The following is a 26,110-nucleotide window of genomic DNA, read 5'->3' as shown; positions in this document are numbered from 1 at the left end:
GTCTCGTTGGACAATAAACTACAAAAGGTCACCAGTAAGGGCTCAGACCCGGTGATTAGTCCCCTGAGAGAAGAGAGGTCAGGGGGCCGGGGCACGGGAGACGCCCTTTCCCCGAGAGACCAGCATTTCTGAGAGGAGATCCGCAAGGCTTAGAGTCCGCGTAGTCCCGCACCCCCGCCGACAGACCCTTAAGTAGCTCAGGGAAGTGGCGCCCGCGCGAAGCGCGCGGGAGTCCCGACTGCCGGGAGGCGGCCGAGGGGGGAGGGGTGACAGCGAGAGAAATCTCCCGGCGGCAGCCTCAGCCCAGACTTCGGCTGCTCCAGCTCAAGGCCTCTACTTTCCAGGCGCCCGCAGACGGGGCAGGAAGTAAGAGTGTGACAACCTGATCAGGAAAAGAAGTACTTTACCTGCGGGGCAGCCCAGGGAGATCAAAGCTGGAAACCGTTGTACAGCACCCCCGCTCCTACCGGTGTTTCGGCTCCGGGTCCTTCACTCGAAAATGGCGCCTAAAATACAAACTCGAACGGAAATTCGTTACAAATGCGCGCAGTGCTTTCTGGGAATCACTAATTTGAAAAAAATGCGGCGACTACCACCGCCATCTTCTGGTCGCATACACGCCTGCGTGAATCCTTGGCGGGACCCTGGCGGCCGGAGACGTTTCTAAGTGAAAACGCGGAGCGAAACAGTTTTGCCTGAAGCCTACGGCAACAGTACTCTTATAAAAATATTAAAAAAACAAACAAACAAAAAAACACCTCGAACTGTAGAGGTTTGAACAAGAGGGAAAAAAATGTAGGGCTCCACCCCCTAGGTGGAGGGGGGGCTCAGTCGTCCCCTAACGTCCCTTAAAGAGAGAGCGGGCTTGGGTGACCCGCGGCGTGGTAGTATCGCGAGAAGAAGGAGTGTGCGTAGCGCTTAGAAATCACTATGGTGACAGGGAGGTTGGGAGGCTTCTTGGTAACTGGTCCCAGCTCTGTGGGAATAATCGCCACTGCTTTCCTGCAACTAAAGGTAAATCTCTTTACCTCTGGACTTAGTGAGGAAAGGGTTTGGAAATTGTGGCCATCAGTGGATCCCACCATACCTGTTTTAATAGTGCATGCGGCATAGGGCATCAGTTATTTTCCGTCTCCCTGGAAGCAGTGGGGCTCTGGACGTAGCTTTTGGGATCCGAAGCAGGAAGCCCAGAGTTTGGAGGGAGTAGAGGGACAAGAACAGAAAACCTGGATTGGCGAATAATAGTATAGTCTACATGTGAATAGCAAAGTAATTTCGAATTTATTGGTGTTAGGTCATTAGTGTCACTAGTGAAAGGAGATTTCGGGCTTTTAAAATCATTTGAAAGATTTCGTAATGGAAGAAATGATTTGTCGGTGTCATCTGATTGTCTTTATGAGAAAATTATCAATGGGCAAATATTTCTCAAGCAACTTGAATGCGTTACACTGTACAAGGGATAATAAGGATTATTAAGCAAATATTCCTGTTCCTAGAGAATTTAGTTTTGTTAGTCAATTTTTAACCTGGAGTCTGTAGTCCTGGTGGTAAGGTGCTTGAGATTCAGTGGAGTTCCTGACACTCCCACGGTCCCCCGCTAAGTTGAATGCGGAATTCCGTGTGTTTGTGCATTTTTCTGGGGAGTTAGTTTTCCCAGCACTTTGATCAGATTCCCAAATCCTAATCCCCCGTTATGTTAACCACTGGTTGATTTGACTATCTCCTATAAGTATTTATTCAGCGACGCTTATGTAGTTGACATTGAGAACTGGGAGCCGTTTTACCCCCCTTAACCTTTGCATATCTAGGGCTGACATACTGAATCACTGATAAGTCTGCTTTATGAATGAATTTGCATTAACATTCTAAGTAAGTATTGTTAAGTCTGACCCCAGGAGCATTATGTCAGGTTCAGTGATTCTCAAGAGGGGTGTAGAGGACACTCCCTGCCAACTGTAAGAATTTGGTGAGGTTCAGAGAGACTGGTGTGGTTTGCAGGAGCATTGACTCCATACTATACTATTCCTTTAAAATTGAAAAAAATAATTATTGTTTTCATATGACAAAGTATGGACAATAAAACTCAATGAAAAAAAAATTTGTTGGTTATATCAAGAAAATGTAGTGATTCTCTTTGAAAGTTTCTGGAATCATTTGGATTTTTGAAGTTTGTAAAATACTACAAAACCCGAGTTGGAGAGGTCAACCATGAAAAAAAGCAAAAACTAGACCAAACTGAGTGGTGTATAAGGGTCACAGATCACAATGTAGCGGAAAGATGTAACATAACAAAATCCCAAATCCCATCATTTTTTTTAACCATATGCTTGGATAATTTACAAAATTTATCAATTTTTCTGAGACTATTTATCATGAAATCAGGATATAATGCCTACCTCATAGGACTATTTATAATTTTCTCTAACACATATGCTGTAAGCATTTGATATTACTGTGTTTACAACACTGACCTTATTAGGGCATGTGCTAAGGATGAATGATGGGATGTCAAGTTAAAAGATCAGCTTATGAAGGGTCTTGACAGCCAGATTTTGGATGGTAGATATGATATAGAGGAAACACCTATTAGAAAAATTTTGAGCGAAGGAATGACTTGATAAAAAAGAAAAAAAAATAACAGCAGTTATATGGGATGTGTTAAGACAGGAAAAAGATGTAGATCAGGCATAGCTTTATTATGTGGAAGGTGAAAAGTGCTTACAGAGTAGAATGGAAAAAATCCAGGCACATTTAGGAGGAAAAATATACAGCTTTTCTAGTTTTTAATGGTTAAGAGTCTAAACACTTAAAGTCAGTCAGATACTATTCTTTGTTGGTGAATTCCTGAATTAGTGATGAGGGGATAGAAAGAAAAATAAGTTAGAGATAGTTCTTGGTATTACTATCTTTGATGATTGCTCTAAATAACAGTAGGTCTTAATGACAGATGAGAAAGAAATGTTATTTCAATAAATCAAGTTACCTATGGCTTTAGATTTAGTCGAAACTAACCATGCCCGCTCAGAACAAGTTGTTTTTTTTTTTAATTCTTTTATGTTTATTTATTTTTGAGAGAGAGACAGAGTGTGAGTGGGGGAGGAGCAGAGAGAGAGGGAGACACAAAATCCGAAGCAGGCTCCAGACTCTGAGCTGTCAGCACAGAGCCCAATGCAGGGCCTGAACCCACAAACCGTGAAATCATGACCTGAGCCGGAGTCGGATGCTTAACTGACTGAGCCACCCAGGAGCCCCAAAACAAGTATTTTTAAAACATGTGTAAGCCAGATTGTATGATGTAGCAAAGACATAGCAAACAGCTACAGAGTAGACTTAAATCTAAAGTGAAAGTAGGACACTTAGAACAGGTGAAGAAGTGATTTGGGAAGAGATTAGAGTCAAGAAAAAAGACTTGATTGATCCCTTCCAATACTTTGGATACTTCTCATGAAATTAAGAGTTTAATTATAAAAAGAAGCTGGTCAGATTGGGATGACTAATTTACAGTCATTTGGGAAAGTAAAGCAAGTCTCATCTTTCTGATCCAAAATCATCTACTAACAACCATTATGTGTAATTTCAGGCAGTCTGAGAACAGAACCCTCACTTTTTACATTTTAAAAGTGAAACTGTACCACATAGGAAGAAATAAGAATAAATTCAAAGAGAACAATCGGAATTAGAATTCAAATCCACATTTGCAATTCCTTAAGTGCACAGTTAAGTTTTGTTGTCATCATAATAATGTTTTTTGGGGTTCCTGGGTGGCTCAGTTGGTTAGGTGCCCCCTCTTGATTTTGGCTCAGGTCATGATCCCAGGGTCAGGGGATTGAGCCCTGCTTAAGATTCTCTTTCTCCCTCTCCTTGTGCCCTTCCCCCACGCACACTCTCCCTCTCCCTCTTTCTCTTTCACTCCCAAAAAAAAGAAAAATGTTTTTTGTCTGTCTTCTAATGTGGTTTCAACATTCATAAAGTCTGATATTAGATTTGTGGATAAACCTTTAAAAATATTAATCAAGTTTTAGTTAATTATAAATATTTGGATTAATTAGATATTAATTAATAAATAAAAATGAATAAATAAACATGGGTTTATGTAAGTAATGAATAAATACTTAGAGAATTTGTTCAAGATTAATAAATTGATTGGGCCTGACCAGCTCAGTCAGTGTATCGTGTGACTCTTGACCTCAGGGTCAAGGTTCAGCCCCAAGTTGGGTGTAGAGATTACTTAAAAATAAAATCTTTAAAAAGGAAAGATTAATAAATTGACTATAGAACAGCATAGATAATGGTGTATATTCATCTTGATAATATAATGTTATACATTTACACATTATACATTTTATATATGACACATATGCATATGTATAATACGTGTGTGTGTATATATATGTATATACATGCACTTCGTATATTAGTACATGAATGTTATTGAAATTCTCACCTATCTTAACACAAAAAAAAGGAAGTGAGGAAGTGGAATGGTTTTCTGGGGAAAGACTGTTTTGAAAAATGAGTTTGCTTTTATTCATGTAGGTTGGAATTAGGAAAGATATATCCAGTGGGCAGCAGAGAAAGAGAATATAGGTTAGGGAAGAAAATAGGATGAGATGGTACTATGTGAATGGTTGAAACATAAAAATAGATTAGTTTTTAAGGTTGTAAATAAAGAGAGAATAGCACCAGAAACTGTCACTTCTTAGAATCTAGAAAGAAATGATTATGGTAATGTCTCAGGATTCTAGATTATAGGTAACAAGAAAACCTAATATAAATTGTCTTGAGAAAAAATAAATTGGCTTCCATAATCGAAAAATCAGGTGAGTGTCACTGGATTTAGTGTTCAAATAAAGACACAGGATTTCTTTGCTCTGCTTTGCATTCCGTTGTCTTGGCATTACTTTCATATAGTGGTCTCTGGCACCTACAGGCCCTTCCCTTGGTGTGGTAAGATGGCTATGGTAACTCCAGCCTCAAATCTTCTAAAATTAAAGACCAGGGGTAAGGAGAGTTTTTCTTCCCCATCATTTATTTGAATAAAAGTCCTGGGCCACCTGTGAAACAGTCTCTGTGCAAAGGGAATGGAATGTTCTAATTGGCTTTAGTCTCTCTCATGCTGGCTTCACTGAAGCCACATGGGCTAAAAGTGGGGTAGTGGAGAAAAATTCTTTGTAGCTAGGAAAAGAGTGAATATATGTAGAGTGACAAAAACCAATTTTCACTATGAATAGCTAATAATTATTTAGTTCTTACTATGTTCCAGGCACTTTACTGGATATTCTATATACATTTAATCATAACCAACCTGTGAAGTAGGTATTGTTAGCCCTATTTTATATAAGGAAGAAAACAGAATACAGTATCTGGAAGATCAGTAGGTAAAAGTTTCAATAAGAGGGTCAAATACAGTAGAGACTTTAAAGAGAATGAGAATGGTGATCCTATGAAAAAAAATTATTAGTTTTTTTTTTCAAATGCAGAAATGCGTAAAGAAAACTGGGCCATCATCCAATCAGATAATCCTATGCTAAATATATAAGTGTATAGACATATAAAATACTATGAACATGCTAAAAACTTTAAACACTACGGAAACATAAAATGATCATTAAAAGCCTCCCTTCTCATCCCAATGTCACTACCCTCACAGAGGTCTCCTTTGTCTTGCTCCTCTTCCTAGAAAAATGTTTTAAAATACATGAGCTTAAACATATATCCCTTTTTATTTAAAAATTTTTTTTCAACGTTTTTTATTTATTTTTGGGACAGAGAGAGACAGAGCATGAACGGGGGAGGGGCAGAGAGAGAGGGAGACACAGAATCGGAAACAGGCTCCAGGCTCCGATCCATCAGCCCAGAGCCCGACGCGGGACGCGGGGCTCGAACTCACGGACCGCGAGATCGTGACCTGGCTGAGGTCGGACGCTTAACCGACTGCGCCACCCAGGCGCCCCAATATCCCTTTTTATTTATACAAAAAAGTGTGTGTTATATAATACTGCTAACTTTGCTTTTGTCATTAAACATTATAGACATCTTTCTGTATCAATACATACAGATTCAATACACACAGATTCATTTCATTTTTTAAATAGTTGCACAGCACTTTAGCATATTGCTGACTGCGGTTCTTTTATGCTAGGTGATGAATTAAAAGGATGAACGAAAGATGACTACTTATTCCAGATTTGAGAATCACATGGTTTATAGGCTAGAATTTATCAGGTCACCCTGCAAAAGGATTATAAATATAGCAAACAAGAATAATAAAAGTCTGGTTGGCAAGAGCTAGGTATAATCATAGCTAGAATTGCAGGGAAATGTAAGTACCACAGCAGACACATATACTTTAGCAAATGCATACAGGAATTGGAGTGGGATGGGGTTGGAGGTCTTCAGTAATTGAACCCTATGGCCTTTCACAAGCCTGCTTCCTTTGCTTGTTATGACTTTGAATCTGTCCCTGGAAATGATGAGCCTGCTTCTCTCTTCCCTGCCAGGCAAGAAATCTTAGCTCTAGTCTGCAAGTGATTTTTTTTTTTAAGTATTTATTTTGAGAGAGAGAGAGAGAGAGCGAGCAGGGGAGGGGCAGAGAGAGAAGGAGAGAGAGAATCCCGCAAGCTCCTCACTGTCAGTGCAGAGCTGGATGCCAGACTGTATCTCACCAACTGTGAGATCATGACCTGAGCCGAAATCAAGAGTTGGAAGCTTCACTGACTTGGCCACCCAGGTGCCCCAAATCTGCAAGTATTTTTATGGTGGGACAAACCTGAGTAAAAGATCTGCCTCTCTCTCCCTCCTTGCTTTCCTGGGAAAGAGTCACAGGAGTCTGATCAGAGCTATCAATTTAGAAAACTGTTTATAAAAATTGCGCTTTTAAAAATAGGGACTTGGGTAGTCAAAAATAGGGACTTGGGTATTAGTTTTAATATCAATACCCAAGGGTTAGCCAGTATGCAAATGACCCAAACAGAACTTGGTATGATCTAGCTCTTGTGCTTTATCTATTCTTCACATTCCTGTTCACTACTGAGGCTTGTCTATTTCTTATATATAAGTTGATAAATTATGCCTTCCCTCTTTCCTGCCTAAATTTTTTCTCATTTTGTTAGTGATTCTACCTCTTAGTTTTAATTCTTAAATCTAATTCTTTTTTTCCATTTTTTGTAAACCATTTAACCATTTTTAAGTGTATAGTTCAGTGGCATTAAGTACATTTATATTATTATACTACTATCACTTCCATCTATCCACAGAACTCTTCTCATCTTGCAGAACTGAAACTCTGTACCCATTCAATAATAACTTCTCATTCTTCTTCTCCCCTGTCCCCAGCCCCTGGCAACCACCACTCTACTTTCTGTCCCTATGAATTTGACTACTCTAGGTACTTCATGTAAGTGAAACATATATTATCTGTTTTTTTGTGACTGGATTATTTCAATCAGCACAATGTTAAGTCTAATTCTTAACATTAATTCTTAGTTCTAGTTTCTTGGTTCTAACCCTGTTTCACATTATAAGTACATATATCCACAACATGAGTGTGTGATTTGTCGTAAACATTTAAATTTCATTTTTGATAGAACTATACAGAGTTCTGTAATAAACAGGCTTATGTAGTTGCATAGATATCTTGGTGTACATTTGTATGTATATGATAAATTCCTGTGACTAGGAATTATTCCTGAGGTAGATTCCTTATATGATACTTCCATTGAATCAGTAGCTTCTAACCAAAATAAAGCACAGATGTGTCAGATTGGTGGAGTCTGGCTACTTGCCTGTGTCCCAGCTGTAAGGAAGGCTAGAGAGGTAATAATTTTTTTTTTTATAATGGGGAAAAGACTCATAGCAGTCAAAGGTTTTGGAGTGGAGAGCAAAAGAATGAATGACAATTAGCACTAATTTACCTGCCCTTCAGTAATGTATGGGAGTATTTGTTTCTCCATACACCAGCCCTGGATTCTGGGTATTTTGCACTTGACCACTCTCATAACAGAAATATGGTATCTAGTTGTTTTAGTTTTCATTTCTTTAATTATAACTGAGGCTTATTTCATGTTTTTGCTTGCCTTCTGATGGTCTATATATATATTTCTGTGAACTGTTCACTTATGTGTTTATCAGTGTCCATGATCAAATGACTTCATAGGGGACCATGCTGTCTTAGTTATCCTCTACTTCTGTTGTATTGCCAATCTTTCTCTCTCCACTGGTACTTCCTCCTTTGCTCCCAAACATACTGAGGTCTATCCTAGTTTAAAAGGCCTTTATAGCTACTATTCTGTTTCTTCCTTTAGCCTCTACACTTAAATATCATATGTACGCTCATATACCTTTAACTTCTACACTTATGAGCTATGCCTGCTGATTCCATTTTATTGTATGCAAGGATGGGTTTAGTTGCAGAGGATATAGGAATGAACTAAATACAAAAATTCTTACACTTAAGTAGCTTACATTTTAGAAGGGGAAACGGTAAGTAAAATGCATAATATGGCAAATGGCCTTAAATAGGGTATACAGAGAAGGCTTTACTGAGGTGACTTTGGGGGAAAGATGTAAATGAGGGTAGAGGAGTAAACCACGCAGCTATGGGGAAGGGGCAGGGATTTCAGACAAAGAATACAAGTACAAAGGTCCCAAGGCAGGAGCATGCTTAGTATGTTAGAAGAAAAACAGAGGTTCATGTGGTTGGAGCAATTTGAGTGAAAAGAGTGAGGAAACAGGTGAGGTCAGAGAAATAATGGGTATATTAGGGCTCTCCAGAGAAAGAAGAGTTGATGTTGTAGTCTTGAGTCCAAAGGCTGGAAACTCAGACAAACGTTCTGTGTTGCAGTCTGGAGGCAGAATTCCTTCTTTAGCAAACTATGGTCTTTGCTCATAAGGCCTTCAACGGATTAGATGGAGCCCACTCACAGTATGCAGGGTAATCAGCTTTACTGTAAGTTGACTGATGTAACTGTTAACCACTTCTAAAAAGTACATTTACAGCAACATTTAGACTAGCATTTGCCCAAATAGCTGGGCACCATTGTGTAGCCAGGTTGACACATAAAATTAACCATTAGAGGAATTAGATTAATAAAAGCATTGAACACCATTGTAAGAACTTTGTTTTAACTCTGAGTAAGATAGGAAGCCATTAGAGTATTTTCAGCAGAGAAATGCCGTGATCTATTTTAAAGCAGTCACTTTGGCTGCCATGGTGAGTACAGATCATGAGGGGTTAGAGGCCAACTAGGAGGTTATTATAATTTAGGTTAACAAACGGTAGCACCTTGAACTGGAGTCATAGCATTGGGAGTGGTGAAAATCAGATATTCTGAAGACAAAGTGTAAAAGTTTTCATTTTTAAAAATTGGATTTGGATGTAAGAGTCAGTGGTAATTCTAAAGTTTTTGGCCTGTGCAAGTGGAAGAAAGGAATTACCATTTACTGAGATGGGTAAGGCTGTGGAAGGACTGAAGTTGCAGGAAAGATCAGGAGTTTTTTTGGATCCCAAGTTTGAGATGTCTGTTAGACATTCAGATAAGTTGTCAAATAATCAGTTAGATATAAAAGTCAGGTTCAGTGGAGAGGTCTGAACTGGAGATAAGAAATTGTAAGTTGTCACTATGTAGTCAATATATTTGACTTTATAGTAAGCCATGAAACTAGGTGATATCACCATGGTGATGAGTGTAGTTATAGAGGAGGTACAGAGACTGAGCCCACAGTTTAAGGTTGGGAAAATTAGGAGAAAAGGCTGGTGAAATTTATTTACTCTATAATTCTGCAATTCCTTTCCTTCCCTAAACTGCCCATGGAAGTAGATCCTAACAGATTGAAAAGGAATCCCACAGAGTTCCATGTGCTCTTAGGAAGGTTGCTTCTTCCTCCCTTACAAAATGCTGCATCAAACTACAAACTACCTAAGAGGCCAGTTCCAGAAAGAAGGCAACCATTTAAATTGCCTATCCACCTTCCCTTGAAAGACCATTGGAACTATTTCAGCATACCTTACATCCGTGTATACATCAGTCTCCACATTTATGATTAATTCCCTGTGTTAGTTCATTAGGTTTAGCCATTGATGATGGTAACTTACACGTGATAAAACTTTATTCTCTATCTGTGAATAGGTGATACAAGGCTGATATGACTCTCCACAAGGTCAAGAATCTTGGTTCCTTCTATCTTGTTGCTGCTTTGTGATACATGGCCTTGATAACATGGCTTGAGAGTATTACTCTTTTTATTTTTTTAATGTCTTTATTTTTGATGGGTGCCTGGGTGGGGCTCTTGGTTTCGGGTCAGGTTGTGATCTCGTGGCTCATGAGATGAGCCATGTGTGGGGCTCCATGCTGACAGTGTGGAGCCTGCTTGGGATTCTCTCTCCCTCTCTCTCTGCTCCTCCCCTCTTCTCGCTCTCTCTCTCAAAATAAACTATTGTTTATTTATTTATTTTGAGAGAGAGAGAGAGCACACGTGAGGACAGGGTAGGGGCAGAAAGAGAGGGAGACAGAAGGTTCAAAGCAGGCTCTGCGCTGACAGCAGAGAGCCTGATGCAGGGCTCAAACCCACAAACCGTGAGATCATGACCTGAGGTGAAGTCAGATGTTCAACTAACTGAGCCACCCAGGCGCCCCAGGAATATTACTTTTATTTTCCAATTTAAAAAAAAAATGTTTTTTTAATGTTTATTTATTTTTGAGAGAGAGAGAAAGAGAGATAGAGAGAGTAGGGGAGGGGCAGAGAGAGATGAAGATACAGAATCCCAAGCAGGCTCGAGGCTCTGAGCTGTCAGCCCAGAGTCAGACGCGGGGCTTGAACTCACGAGCTGCAAGATCACAACCTGAGCTGAAGTCGGACACTTAACCAACTGAGCCACCCATGCACCCCTTATTTTCCAAGTTTTTATTTGTCAGTTATATTGTGATTTATAAAACTCTTATAAGAGTTAATAAAATGGCTTCCTTAAGTAACTCATTTACTTTTCATATTGCTGCTGTGGCTAACCACAACTGTTGGGCATTGTTATCTAACCCCCCAGAGTGTAAATCCCAGATTGGGACACTAAGTTGATGATGCTGTAGTATCTCCATGTGGGTTTCAGAATTGTTAATGCCCTATGTGGCCACACTAGTTTTGAGGGCACTTAGGAAACATAGTTTTACTCTAGGTAGCAAGGTGTACAGCAAAAATTCAGATTCTACTACCACAGAAGCAGGGATGAGTGAATATTGGAGAGGCAGCTGGCCATTTCTACCATTTCCCACCATCTGTCCCAAACTCTTAGTTCCTCCCCATCTAAAACTCGACCTTTTTGAAATCACGGTGTGTCATTGGCCAAATCTGCATCCTCAACTTTTACTCTGAATGATTGTTTTACCTTGTTAGTCTAACCTAAATCTGGTTAAATCTAAGGAAATCTCCTCAAATCTAAGGAAACTGCTTTCCCCCTGGCCTCATCAAGTGGAGGCTGTTTTGCCTCCCAGAATCCTATATGTCAAAGGGCCTTGTTCTTCACTGATGTATCTGGACAATTGAGTCTCTTTCTCTTCCTCTTTAAAATTCCCTAGTCCCTTTAAAAGGAGTCCTACCAGATTAAACCATTCTTTATCCTGTCTTTTTGTAGTCAGCTGTAGGTCTCTTTTCTATTTTTCCTCATTCAATGAATATTTTAGCACCTGGCTAGCTGTCTTTATCCCCCCCCCCCCCACTATTATTATCATTATTCTCAGTGATTTAACATCCACAAATAAATCCATTCCTTTCCCTGGCCTCTTGGTTCCTTGATCTCATACACCCACTTTGACAGTCTTAACCTACTTTATCATTACCAATATCTACATTCTCTCCCCAAATCTGTTTTAAGCATCCCATTGTCTATGTATCTCCCCTTATTTTTCTCTGTTTTACTTCCTCTAGAATCTTTTTTTTTAAATGTTTATTTATCTTGAGCGGGGAAGGGGCTGAGAGAAAGGAGAGAGAGAGAATCCCAAGCAGGCTGTGTGCTGTCAGCGTAGAGCCTGATGTGGGGCTCTATCTCATGAACCATGAGGTCATGGCCTGAGCTGAAGTCAAGATTCTGGCACTTAACTGACTGAGCCACCCAGGTGCCCCACTTCCTCTTGAATATTAATGTTGACAATTCTTCAGAGTTTCGTAGGACTTCTAGACCATTGAAGCTACCACATTTTTATGTTCTAAGTTTTATCTTACACCGTGGTTTTGAATATGATCTTTGTGCTGATAACCCACAAACTAATATCTCATTGAGATCTCTAGCTCTGACCTCTCCCTTGACTCCAAACTTGGATATCCATTTTTCTCCTTGAATTCTCCATTTGGATGTATAATGGACACCTTGAACTTAACAAATTCAAGACAGAATTTTTGATATCCTCCTTCCAACCTGTTTCTCACTCCATCTTCCTCATCTCAGTAAATGGCAACTGCATTCTACCTGTTGAAACCTTAGAGTCATTATTTGGCTCTTCTTTCTCTTAAACCCAATACATCAACAAATCCTGTGGAATCGTCTTTCAAAATATTTTCAGAATGTGCCCACTTCATACCATTTGTGTCATTACTACCCTCCTCATTCAAGCCAGTTTGATTGCTCTTGTGGATTAGTGAAATCTTAACTGGCCTCTCTGCTTTCAGTCTTGCTCATCCTTGATCTTTTTTTTTTCATACCATCCATATTGCCACTTTAACAATGTAAGTCAGATCATATCACTTCTTTGCTCATAACCCTCTACTGGCTTCTCCATTCATTCAGAAGAAAAACCAAAGCTCTTATCGTGGTTTTCCAAGCCCTTTCATGATCTGTGTGTCCCTCCTCTTCGTTCCCAATTTCCTGCCACTCCCTTCACTCACTTGTGTCTTAGCCATACTGACTAATACTGGCTGTTGTGATCTGACTCAACCTTAAAAGCATTATAGGCTGCTGTACTTAGAAGAATTTGAAGTGGTAAGTGTAGGAGCAGGAAGATTAGTCTGGGTTTACTGCAGTAATGGATGTAGAAGATGATGATGGCTTTGGACTATGATGGAGGCACAGAGAAGTGACCAGATTTGGAGTATATTTTGGTAGCTGGACTATCAGGGTTTGCTGGGCATATTTTTTCCTTTTAAGTCCCATGAATGTTGACCCATACTGGACCAAAAGCAATTTATCAATGATCAATGATTTTTAGTAGCAAAGGCATAGTTGTTCCCATCTGCTTCCCATATAAAGTTGCAAAATAAATCAAGTTAGCTATCCTCTAGAGATTTTCTTACAATTATCTCCCCTACCCCAGCCACTCCCTCTCCCCAAATACTATTGACTGGTCAGATCCTTGGTGACCAGAAAAAAAAGCCTCAGTGCAGTCCTCAGACAGCTTTGCACTTCCCCAAATTGGCTATGCTTGAATACTACTTTTCCATTATTCCTCTCTCCAGTCTCACATCACAATGCACGTATCATGCAGATGATCTCAGCAGATGATCTCAGCTAAATAGGATGTATGGGGAAAATCTGTCTGAGCAAGGGAGAATCTTCCCAATGTTAGAATGCCACCCTCTGATTCCTTGGCACCACGTTTCTGAATGGTTGCAGATACCTTTCTTGTAAACACCATACTGCCTTTACTATTTATATGGGATTATAATATCTTTGGTAAGGAATTATTCTTAATTGTTATGAATTTCAGCAATTTGAGGTATTTTGATGTAGGATACATCATGTCTTTGCTAAAGATCTTTTAAGTGAGTGTAATTATATATTCAGATTGTATATATATTTTCTTATCTATTGCGTTGTCATTTCCAGAAGCAACTATTTCTCTGCCTTTATTCTTTTAAAATCCTTATAAGCTTGGCGAATTTGAATTATTGTGAAAAAGCAACATTTCGTAAATGTTTTTGCTCGTTTCCCCTGTAATTAGAGAAGTTCTGATGAAAGGGAGGAAGGAGTTTTGAGAAAAGTACAAAAGGTGCTCCTAAGGACCAAAAAGTAAGCTTGGAAAGAATGCCTAGGAGAAAGTGTGTTCTTGCTCTGGCTACTATACACAGATGCATACTTCTGAAGAACAGAAATCTCCCTAGGTGAACTAGCAGGAGGAGAAAGGTTTCTGACCCCAATAGCATATTAGTTGACCATAAAACTTCAGATTTTTTTCTGTTTTTTTTTTTAACAGTCCCTATTGCTACTCTCACCCCGACCTAGTCTAACAAATTTATGAGCAGAGTAAGTGAAAAAGGTGCTCTGAAATACAGCTGTATTTACTACCTTACGGATCTGAAAGTCTTCTTGGATTTGGGAGAATGAGAAATTATCTAAGGGAGGCCTACTGAATACTTAATCTATACTCAGCACCTCCTTTAATGTACTTAGCAGTAATTTTCTACTTGGTGAAGGGTGTTTTTTTTTTTCCTTTAAATACACTTTCATTTTTTTTCTTTTTAGGTTAGTGATATTACTCAGAATTCTGTCACTATAAATTAGACTCAGACAATTTAGCGTTTTCTTAGTTTATACCTTTTGTTTAGTTGGTTTTTTTTTTATTCCAGTATAGTTAACATACAGTGTTATATTAGTTTCAGGTGTACAGTATAGTGATTCAACAATTCTATACATTACTCAGTGCTCTTCATGGTAAGTGCACTCTTTAATCCCCATCACCTTTTTTACCCATCACCCCTCCCACCTCCCCTCTCATAATCATCAGTTTGTTCTTTATAGTTAAGACTCTGTTTCTTGGTTTCTCTCCCTCTCTCTCTCATTTTTTCCCCTTTGTTTTATTTCCCACGTTCCACATATGAGTAAGATCATATAGTATTTGTCTTCCTCTGACCAACTTGTTTTGCTTAGCATTATACTTTCAAGACCCATCCATGTTGCTGCAAATAGCAAGATTTCATTCTTTTATGACTGAATAGTGTTCCATTATATATACATATATGTCTCACTTCTTTTTTATCCTTTCATCTATCAATGGACACTTGGGCTCCTAACATAATTTAGCTATTATAAATAATGGTGCAATAAGCATAGGAGTACATATATCCTTTCAAATTAGTGTTTTTGTGTTTTTTGGGTAAATACCCAGTAGTGCGATTACTGGATTATAAGGTAATTCTTTTTTTAATTTTTTGAGGAAGCTCCATTTGATTTATATTGTTTGATGACATGGTTATTTGGGGGAGTATTACTCTTCTTTTTCCATATTTTTATTTGGCAATTATATTGTGGTTTTTATGTAACTTTTATAAGAGATTTATTACCTCTTCCTTAAATAACTCACTTATTTTTCACATTGCCACCATGGCAACCATAACTATTGGGCAGCGTATCTACCTCCAGTAGAATGTACACCTCAGATTGCGGTGCCTGGGTGGCTAAGTTGGTTAAGCTTCTGACTCTTGATTTCAGCTCAGGTGATGATCTCATGGTTTGTAAATTCGAGCCCCATGTTGGGCTCTGCACTGCCAGTGAGAAGCCTGCCTGGGATTCTGTCTCTCCCTCTCTCTCTGCCCCTCCCCTACTCGTGCTCATGCATGCAGGCGTGCGTGTGCGCTCTCTCTCTCTCTCTCAAAATAAGTAAATAAACTAAAAAAAAAACAAAAAAGAATGTACACTCAGATTAGACCACTAGGTTGTTGATGTCATAATATTTCCATGTGGGGTCCAGAATTAAGGCCATTAAAATTAAGGCCTTGATCCCTTGATCTGACCTTGGAAATTTATTCTAATGTATAAACCATTCAATAGGACCAATATTGATCTGCCATTAAGGGGTTTCCAGTTTACAGAGTCCTTTGATTTGGCCCCAGGACAGCATTTGGAAATTATTTACCTGGTCAGATTTAGTATGTTCAGGCAGGTTATAGAGGACCTCTGGAGTCCAACCCAAGGCTTCCAGTCACTCCTTGGCAGGGTTAGCACACTGACTAGTTTCTTCCTCTTTCCGTGTATTTGATGCCAACGGTATTAAAGGTGTTTCAGTGTCCTTAGAGTGCTAAGATGTTTTGTTTGCTTTTATTTTTTTGTGTACATGTGTTTGTTTTTAATGCACATTTTGTATTTTCCCTTCAACTTTTATTTTTACAGTGAATGCAATCAAGTGGCATTTTAAAATTCTGCTGAAAGTGGAGACATGAGACTGAAGATATCTCTTTTAAAAGAACCAAAACATATCCTTTTGATACTTACAAACCTTATTGTGATCATCTTACTAGAGTATTGTTAAAAGTTTTTTTTTCTATTTTATATTCTAAAGAGTGAATTTTTTAAAATTCTTTTTAATGGCAATTTAGCTACATTGTTTTTGAAATATTTGAGATCATGTTTTGCAGGTAATTTTCCAAAGCAAACTATTTGCTCTAAATCTTACTTTCAAATTCTTATTGACATTTTTCTTACCCTACTTAAGTACTAAGCTTAAGTACATAAAACACAGTTTTTGTTTAGTCTAGTAGGATCTTGAAGAGCAGCTTTTTTTAAAACCAAATAATTTCTTTGCTAGTGTGATCTCGTATGTTTTCATTGAGCTCTGCTCTGTTTCTTCATACTCATGATAAAGTGGAGGATAAGCTGGGGAAATCTGAGCAGTCAGACCTTTATTATTTCATGTGGGAAGGTAGCAATTATAAATATTTTCTCAAATGCATGACCCTATATTTTGTTAGTAAGAATACCTAAAAATGTGTCAAGAAAATATGACAGGCCTCTCTACCTTCATTCTTAGTTATTTATATCAGTGCTTCTATAAGAATCATCTGTAGACTTTATTGCAGGTCTGTGAAGGGACACGTACAGAAATTAGAAAGTAAGAGGTAAGAAATTTTTGTAGCAATTTGACATTGTCACAACACCCAAATATAAGATCATTTTTCTAATAATTTATTTATGTTTTATCTTACAAAATGTTTTACAATATATTTGAAATAGAGAAAAATGTGGTCCTTCATCAGAGATAGCAAAGGAGTGTTTGGACATTTGATCAAACTTTAAAAATTTATATTATCTTATTTTACCTTTAGAGTGAAGATATAATTCCCTTTGTTTTTCCTTAAATCATGTTTACTGTCTTTTCAAAATGTGCCTTCAGGAGTTTATGCTTTATACAATTTTACAGATTTTTGACTGTGTTCATTGTTTGCTTTTACCTTTTCAAGTTGAAGAATGATGAATTTCTAAACTTTCTGAATCTGTTAGTCCCCTCATTTCTCCCATACTCTTGAAGATACATCACACATGTCTGACATGTACTCACATCACTTTATATAAGGGTAAACTTAATGTTTTTTTGTTTTGGAATGGGTGTGTTGTGTGTGTGTGTGTGTGTGTATGTGCTCACACACACACACACACACACACACACACACACATATGTGTATTTTCTTCCTTTCTTGGTTTTACCTGACATTGTTTAGGCTATAGCAGTTGTATTGGGATACTTTTTTCAGTAATGATCTAGTGATATTCAGGTCCTTTTATTTAGATTATATTTTGAGTTCTGAATATTACAATGCCACATTATTACCTATTTGTACAAACTGTTAAACTCTTCGTATAATTTCTCTTTTACCTTTTTGGTTATTTTCTTAATCTGTCATTTTGAAGTATTAAAAAATCTTAGAATATTCCAGAATAATTATAGCACATTGTCTTTTTTTTTCCATTGGAGTTTATTGATTGCTCAGATAAGCCAATAAAAACCAGTAGTGAGAAGCGATGGAAGTAAAAGGATTATACAATAACAAGAGAAAAAACAACCCAACTAGGAATGATCTGGTAACACAGAAACCCAGATATAAGGAAGAGAAAGGTCCCTCGTAAATGATGAGCTGAAATGCCTTCCCTAGATACACAGTTCTGCCAGGGTAAGCAGCTTGTTCTAATGGAGGAAGAGAGGGCTAAACTTGAACACCTCAATTTGTAGAAATCCTTGTGATAAATCAGAGACTGAACAAATGGGTTATATAAGGTGGGAATTTTAGGGTTCATATCTATCTAGTGCTATGTACCATGTAGGTGCAGTAAATTATAATTGAATTGTTTCCTGAATTTAATGTAAAAAAATTTGGTAAGATTTTAGTTTTAGCAGTTAGGCTGTAGGTTTTTTCCTAGGTAAATTGTTATTATAATGTGTAAGTTAAGCAGGTATTTTACTGTTAGATTTCAGTCTTCAACCCTTGATTTTTTAAAACTTATCAAAATAATACATTTGTTCTAATAAATGATACAGATATATGTAAATTTAAAAATTATAGTTCCCTTTTCTTCTCACCTATCCCCCAACTGTTTAGTGTATATCCTTTCATACCTTTTGATCTGTTAGATGTCTTTGTGTATCATTTGGCCTTATTTATGGAATATTTCATACCACAATTTAAAATTTTTCATGTCACCAGATCTTTCTTTTTTTCCTCTTTTGGCATGCGGATTTCTTGCTTTCCATTCTTCTTACAACTGTTGTGGTAGATACTTATGTTCCTTTTTATGGAGAAAGTATGAAAGTCATGAAATGAAAATATATATAGAACCTTGAAACATTTGACCTTATTTTTTCTTATACTCTGCATCTCTGAATTATTTTATTAAGATTTAAGGCTTTTGTGTGTTTTATGTCTCCTTAACATGTCGACACATCAAGAATTAGTCAGCTGTGTGGGCTGGACTACTGCTGAAGAACTGTATTCATGTAGTGATGACCACCAGATAGTGAAGTGGAACTTGTTAACAAGTGAAACAAGTCAGATAGTAAAGCTTCCTGATGATATTTACCCAATAGATCTTCACTGGTTTCCAAAAAGTTTAGGCATAAAGAAGCAAACTCAAGCAGAAAGCTTTGTCCTTACAAGTTCTGATGGTAAGTTTTTGATAAATGTTATATGCTCATCTTTGTATTTAAAAGACATAATATCTTAGTATGACTTATGCTTTTAGTTGTTTTACAAAGCTGATATTTGTAGATCTGCATACCTTCATTTACACATTTAATCCATATTCTGTGAAGTCATTTGGTTTGTGTATAGGCTATAAAACTATTGTCATGAAAGGAAGTGAATTAAACTGGCATATCCTGGGATTTGATCTGAGCTTTCTTTTGCCTTTACTCTTTCTGTGATCTCACAGAAAATAATTGTTAAACTATTATAAGTTTTGGTTCCTAATTTCTTCAAGTTTAACTTTATAACATAACCACACTAAAAAAACATGGGCACAATGCAACATTTAGTAAGCTATTAAATATTGTCTTTATTTTCTAGTACATGTTAATTTCTACTTAACAGAGTTGGAGATTTATTTAATTTGACTGTAGCTTTATTACTGGTGAGTAAAAAGCATGACTTTCTACTTTTTGAGGGAATGTTTTTATTTTCATAGAAACAACTTGAACTGTTTTTGTCTGTATTGCACTTTACCTACTATGTCAATTAAAAATACATTCATCAAAAGTAATGGAAACTTATGTGGCTAACGTATGCACAGATAGAGTTTTTTGGTTCATCTAACTCCAGGGGTAGATCCTCAAGCACAGCTGCATTAGGCCCCTGTTCTTACCATCTCTTGGATGGGCTCTCCCCACAAGGTGAGCATGATGGCAGCCAGCAGCCCAAGGCTCATCCTAGAAAAGAAATGTCAGCAGAGAGGGTGCTGCTTCCTCATTATCTCTTGCAGGCAAGTGCAAACTTGGGTCATGTGCCCATGAAAGAATCACTTTAGTCAAGGGAATGGGATACTGGTTGACTGAATACAACAGGCCCCAGGCCACCATGGAAATGGAAAGAGAAAGAGAAGAGGGCTTTTGTAATGAGGACAGGAAGGCATGTAATGACAAACGATCACATCAGATTCCACTTCTTTTACAGACACAACTTATGATAGTTTTTTTTAACCTTATTTTTTCTGAATGTTGATTATATGAGATATTGTGTGAAAGTAATTGGCACTTAAAAGATTAATTCTGAACCACACCTAGAATTTGGCTTACCTCAGATGATAAAATGAAGGGTTGACTTTTTTAAAAAAACTTTTAATTTTGATATAATTTCACATTTACAGAAAGGTTGTAAGAATTATACACATAACTCCTGCATATCTTTATCCAAATTCATTTATTGTTAACATTTTGTCTCATATACTTTATCATTGGCTCTCTCCCTCTCTTCTCCCCTACCCCCTATGACACTACACACAAACAAACACACACATGTCTTTTTCCTAAGTATTTAAGGTTATTTTATAGACATGCCCTTTTAACCATAAATACTTCAGTACATTTCCCAAGAATGAGGATTTCCTGTTATATAACCACAATACAGTGATCAAAATCAGGAAATTTAACATTGATGTTAAATTGAATATATAGTTCATATTCAAATTTTAATAATTGTCCTAATAATATCTTTTATAGAAATTTGTTTTCTTTTCTTGTACAGAGTAACACATTGCTTTTGTCATATTTCTCGAACCTCCTTTAATCTAGAGCCTCCTCAGTCTTTTTTTATGATCTTGACAGTTTTGAAGAATACAGGCTTGTTATTTTTAGAGTGTCCCTCAGTTTATGTTTGTCTGATATTTCCTCATAATTAGATTCAGTTTACATATTTTTTAGCAGCAATAATTAGGGTATCAGATTGAGAGATTTGTGATGCTGGTTTGACCCAGCATTATTATTGGTGATGTTAACTTTGATTACTTTGAAAGGTTGTATTCACTAAATCAAGCCACTGTAAAGTTACCGTTTTTCTGTTTTAATAAATCACTTGCGAGAGGATACTTTCAGACTGCATAAAAGTGTTCTCTTCCTCCTTAAACTTCCTCCCACTATTTAAGCATCTATTGATGATATTTGGCTGAATCATTTATTACTAAGATGGTTGCCAAATGGTGATTCTTTTAAAACTTCATAATTCCTTCCATATTGATTAGTTGGTATTCTGCTGCAAGAAGAGCTTCCCCTCTCTCACCTGTGTTTGTTTACTTATGTCAGATTAGACTCATAATCTTATTTATTTCTTGAGTCTCCTGTTGCTATCATTTTTTAAATTTTCATGTGAAAATTGTCCCAGATTTGGCCAGTGGAGACCCATCAGGCCAGCTCCAATGAATTTGGGGGGGGGTGTGGTAATGTTTCCTCATTATTTTTTGAGCACTTCTTTGCTGGCACAAAATGTTTCGGGCTCATCTTGTACTTTCTCAATCCCAGTCCCCAAACTATCCTTTTCTCCAAGGACGCCTGTTCTTTTCTTGGTGCTTATTGGTATTTAAAAACCAAGGTGAGAGTGCTAGCAAATATTTCAATGGGGTGTGTTTGCTTCAAAGGCCTCTCAGAGAGCTAAGAAATAGGAATATAAATGTATATTAAAAAATGTACATATCTGGGGTGCCTGGGTGGCTCAATCAGTTGAGTGTCTGACTCTTGCTTCAGCTCAGGTTTCCTAGGGTTCCCAGCTCAGGTTTCTCAGAGTTGTGGTATTGAGCCCTGCGTAGGGTTCCACACTGAGCATGGAGCCTGCTTAACATTCTCTCTCTCTCTCTCTCTCTCTCTCTCTTCCTCCCTCCTTCCCTCTGCTCCTTTCCCCTCACTGACATGTGCACTCTTTCACTCTAAAACAAGACAAAATAAAACAAAAATCCATACGTATCTATAGCTATTGATTTCTTTCTCCTGCGCTTCTTCCCTTCTTTTTCTTCTTTCCTCTCTTTGTTTTCTTTCCTTCCCTTTCCTCTGTTCCTCTTTCCTTCCTTCCTTTCTATACTAAAAATCATAAGTTCATTCTGATGCCACCAATTCAACACCACAGGGTTAATTCTAGTCTTTCTTTTTTCTATACTTGGAAACAGTGAGGGAGGCTGGCTCCTGTTATTCTCAATATATTTACTCACTTGCTCAATTCTACAATACACAGTAGATTGTTTCAGAATGGCTAATCTATAGTACTGCAGAAAACTAGAGTTTAATATTTGTTTACTTTCATTTTTATCTTTATATTGAGTATATAGAGTTAAAGTCCTGTGTTCAAAAGTTACTTGCATTTTCCCTTTGTTTAACTGTTGGTATGTTATTCATTTAGAATATAGTTAAATGTATTATATGTGTTTGTTTTCCATTTAAAGTTTCCTTTCTCCCCCATCTTTGTTGATCTGATTATTTTTTGGATATGTAAAACATTAATATGCATCATTCCACAAAGACAAAACTATATTTAAGAAATATACTCAACAATAAATTACCTAAAAAAAAAAAAAAAAAGAAATATACTCAGAGCAATGTCACTACTCCTCCTCACCCTATCCTATACATCCTGTTTCTGTTTACTCCTTGTAGGTAAACAATTTCTTTAGTTCTGGTTTATCCTTCATCCTTCCTGTTTGTCTTCTGGCAAAAGTAAACAGATAGTTCATATTTTCTCCTTTCACCTTTTGTATTACACAGAGGTAGCATACCATATATTTTCTTTGCATTTTCCCTTTTTTTTTTTTTTAACTCAATAGTATATTAGGATTGACTTTTATCTGGTGAATATGGACAGTAAGTATACTTAGTCTTGATAATTTCTGTTGTCTGAGTGTTTCTCTGAATTTAGATTACTTAATTACACTCAAAGAATAGTTGCTTGGATCTCTATTTCAAATTGGCTTTAATGCTCAACATCGCTCCTCATCAGGGAAATACAAATCAAAACCACACTCAGATGTCACCTCACGCCAGTCAGAGTGGCCAAAATGAACAAATCAGGAGACTATAGATGCTGGTGAGAATGTGGAGTAATGGGAACCCTCTTGCACTGTTGGTGGGAATGCAAATTGGTGCAGCCACTCTGGAAAACAGTGTGGAGGTTCCTCAAAAAATTAAAAATAGACCTACCCTATGACCCAGCAATAGCACTGCTAGGAATTTACCCAAGGGATACAGGAGTACTGATGCATAGGGGCACTTGTACCCCAATGTTTATAGCAGCACTCTCAACAATAGTCAAATTGTGGAAAGAGGCTAAATGTCCATCAACTGATGAATGGATAAAGAAATTGTGGTTTATATACACAATGGAGTACTATGTGGCAATGAGAAAGAATGAAATACAGCCCTTTGTAGCAATGTGGATGGAACTGGAGAGTGTGATGCTAAGTGAAATAAGCCATACAGAGAAAGACAGATAACCATATGTTTTCACTCTTATGTGGATCCTGAGAAACTTAACAGAAACCCATGGGGGAGGGGAAGGAAAAAAAAAGAGGTTAGAGTGGGAGAGAGCCAAAGCATAAGAGACTGTTAAAAACTGAGAACAAACTGAGGGTTGATGGGGCATGGGAGGGAGGGGAGGGTGGGTGATGGGTATTGAGGAGGGCACATTTTGGGATGAGCACTGGATGTTGTATGGAAACCAATTTGACAATAAATTTCATATATTGAAAAAAATTTTTTTTTAAAATAAAAAAATCAAATTGGCTTTAGATAGAACACTCTATGATAGGGAAAAAAATTAAAAATGTAATTTAAAAGATAAATTTGCAAAATTTATTTAAATATATAAATATAACTATATTATGACTTATGAGAAACTAACATTTCATTTTTTTAAGGTTTACTGTATAAAAAAAAAACAAATAACATAACATGCCACAACTAGATGTGGGAAGAAAAGAGAACCAAAGCAGAGTAGTTGAGTATTTTCTTCTAAGCCAGGATGAGGAATATTTGGGGTCTTATGAAAGAGAGGGAAAAGTATGGTAGATCAAAGAAAAGAAATAGAAGGATAAGATAGAAAGGATCATCCATAAATGAAAAAGAAATCTTCAAAAAAGAATAAAGTAGATGCCAATGGGAGGTGGTCAAGGGGTTTTCTGCCAGATAAACACTTGAGGTCATTTTATATATCAGTGCTATATTCTTTGTTATATGATACTTAAAAAAATATTATTCTGGTTAAAAAACCATATAACGTGAGATGTACCCTGTTAACAAATTTTTAAATATACAGTGTGGTATTGTTAACTATAAGCACAATACTGTACAGCAGATCTCTAGGACTTTTTCATTTTGTATGATGTTAACCCAGTTCTTAAAAAAATTCTTTTTTTCAAAATTTAATTTATTGCTCAGGAGATTCTCTTTTCTAGTTGCCACCAACTTTCTCCCCCAATGTTGGCAGAGAAGGTAGTGTTTTTGAGTTTGCTCTTCACTCTTTCAGTGTTCCCTCCCCCTCAGCCTCTCTCTCTTCTTTGTAGTGGTAACATTCCAAAAGAGATCCCTGAAATTCGCCAGCAGGTCCTGAAATACAGAAGGCAGACTTTTGCCAAGCATTTTATCTTACCAGTAATTCTCTCCCAACATTACTACTTCTTTTTGAATATTTCATGCAGCTGTATACTACTTTTTAGAAGATCTATTTCTATAACAATGTGTTAAAAGATTTACATTTAAAAATAATTGAATTATGTAAAATAGATTTGGGGAGCTGCCATGTAAAGGAATTCTGGTATAAAATCTTTTGTAAAGCTGTTAAACACTTCTTTAATTATATTTACAGAAAGATAATTTTTTTCTTATTTTTAAAATATTTTAAAAGTTTTTAATTTATTTTGAGAGGGAGGGAGAGAGAGAGAGAGAGAGAGAGAGAGAGAGCGAATGAGAGCGAGCATGAGCAGGGGAGGGGCAGAGAGAGGGAGGGAGAGAACACCAAGCAGGTTCTGCACTGTGAGTGCAGAGCCTGATGTGGGACTTGAACTCACGAACTGTGAGATCATGACCTGAGCAGAAATAGAGAAGTCAGATGTTTAACCAACTGAGCCACTCAGACCCCCCAACAAAAGATGATTTTTTAATACATTGTATTAGTTATCTTGAAGTAATTCCCATATTTTTTTACTAATTTGTCCATTTAAAAATCTCACTTGAAAAAGAATTTGTGTGTTCATTTCTTTTTATCATAAGTTGGTGGTTGGTTACAGATCTCTGTGGCTTTTTGCAACCGTCTGCCAAATCATTTCTTCTATTAAGCAGTCTGCAAAAGTGCTCATGTATCCTTTTTCCTAACAGCCTATTCCAAGCTCTCTCATGTTTCCATGGACATTTCCTAAGGCATTTCTAACTTTAAGAAATGTGTTTTATATAATTTTAATGTTTCCTCTGTTCTTTTTCTCTTTTATAACATTTCCTTCTTTTTAAAAAGTTTATTTTTTATTTAATGAACAAAAGGTTAATTTTATACCTCAGGATATAAATATCCAAGTTTGTTATCCAAATCCATTTTTTGTTCAATAAATCAGTAAATGAATCATATTGATTATACTCTCTTCTCAACCCTACCCCTAGCAAATAATTGGGAATAAATTGATCTCTAGTTTGGTCTTGCATTTTAAAAAGATTATAGAAAAGTTAGAGAGCAGAACCAAAATAGTTAAATGGATAATTAGGAGTTTAAAAATACAGTATTTAATATGTGGGTGCATCTGGCTGGCCCAATGAGTAGAGCTTGTCACTCTTGATCTCAGGGTCCTGGGTTCAAGCCCCATGTTGGGCATGGAGCCTACTTAAACATTTTTTTTAAATTAAAAAAAATAAAAATATTTTATATATATAATTTTATATTTATGCTTTATTCTGGGTATGCTATTCAAGCAATTTGTAACCAGACAAAATATTAAGGCCAAAGGTTTATTGAGCGCCAAATCTATGCAAATCTAGAGCTGACCCTAGTTGTCCCAGTGTACGTCTTCTGTAAGGTCATAGGAAGCAAGAATAATTTTTAGCACTTGTCAGAAAGTCCGTATTAGGTATTTTAGGATAAGAAATATCAACGAGGGTACCTGGATGGTTCAGTTGGTTAAGCATCTGACTCTTGATATTGGTTCAGGTCTGCTTGGGATTCTCTCTCTCCCTCTCTCTCTCTCTCTCTCTCTCTGCCCCTCCTTTCCCCTCTCTCAAAATAAATAAATAAATAAATAAATAAACAAACTTTATAAAATATCAACGATCTAAATACATAAAAATTTTTCAAATATGGAATGGATTGAAAGGAAATTTCTGGATCCTTCATTTCTGGTTTAAGAGTTATTTGGTTAATCTCTTTGGTGATGGATTCATTCATTATATGCAACAGTTGTTTAGTATGTGGATAT

At 37.0% G+C, this 26,110-nt stretch overlaps 2 protein-coding genes across 5 annotated transcripts in view; one reads left to right on the top strand and one right to left on the bottom strand.

The window, feature by feature from the left end:
* The window catches only part of SMC4 (structural maintenance of chromosomes 4), a 46,286-nt gene extending 45,752 nt beyond the window's left edge, over positions 1-534 (bottom strand). Inside the window, exon 1 of the mRNA XM_040480618.1 lies at positions 408-534. The gene's annotated coding sequence lies outside the window, so the exon portion shown is untranslated. The remainder of the gene's footprint in view (positions 1-407) is intronic.
* A 319-nt stretch (positions 535-853) lies between these two features.
* IFT80 (intraflagellar transport 80) overlaps positions 854-26,110 on the top strand; it is a 136,524-nt gene continuing 111,267 nt past the window's right edge. Inside the window, exons 1-3 of one of the 4 annotated variants that reach the window (XM_040480621.1) lie at positions 882-1,014; positions 16,088-16,170; positions 18,630-18,851. In XM_040480621.1, coding sequence (XP_040336555.1) covers positions 16,134-16,170; positions 18,630-18,851 — 259 coding nt within the window. In that variant the 5' untranslated portion in view covers positions 882-1,014; positions 16,088-16,133. Of the gene's footprint in view, positions 1,015-16,087; positions 16,171-18,629; positions 18,852-26,110 lie in introns of all 4 variants that reach the window. The other 3 variants (XM_040480620.1, XM_040480623.1, XM_040480622.1) reach the window with 3 other exon arrangements.

The sequence above is a fragment of the Herpailurus yagouaroundi genome, unplaced genomic scaffold (assembly GCF_014898765.1).
Source record: "Herpailurus yagouaroundi ecotype Mexico unplaced genomic scaffold, PumYag 159, whole genome shotgun sequence".
NCBI lineage: Eukaryota > Metazoa > Chordata > Mammalia > Carnivora > Felidae > Herpailurus > Herpailurus yagouaroundi.
Note: the sequence above shows the minus strand (reverse complement) of the source record. Positions and strands in the feature narration are given on the sequence as shown.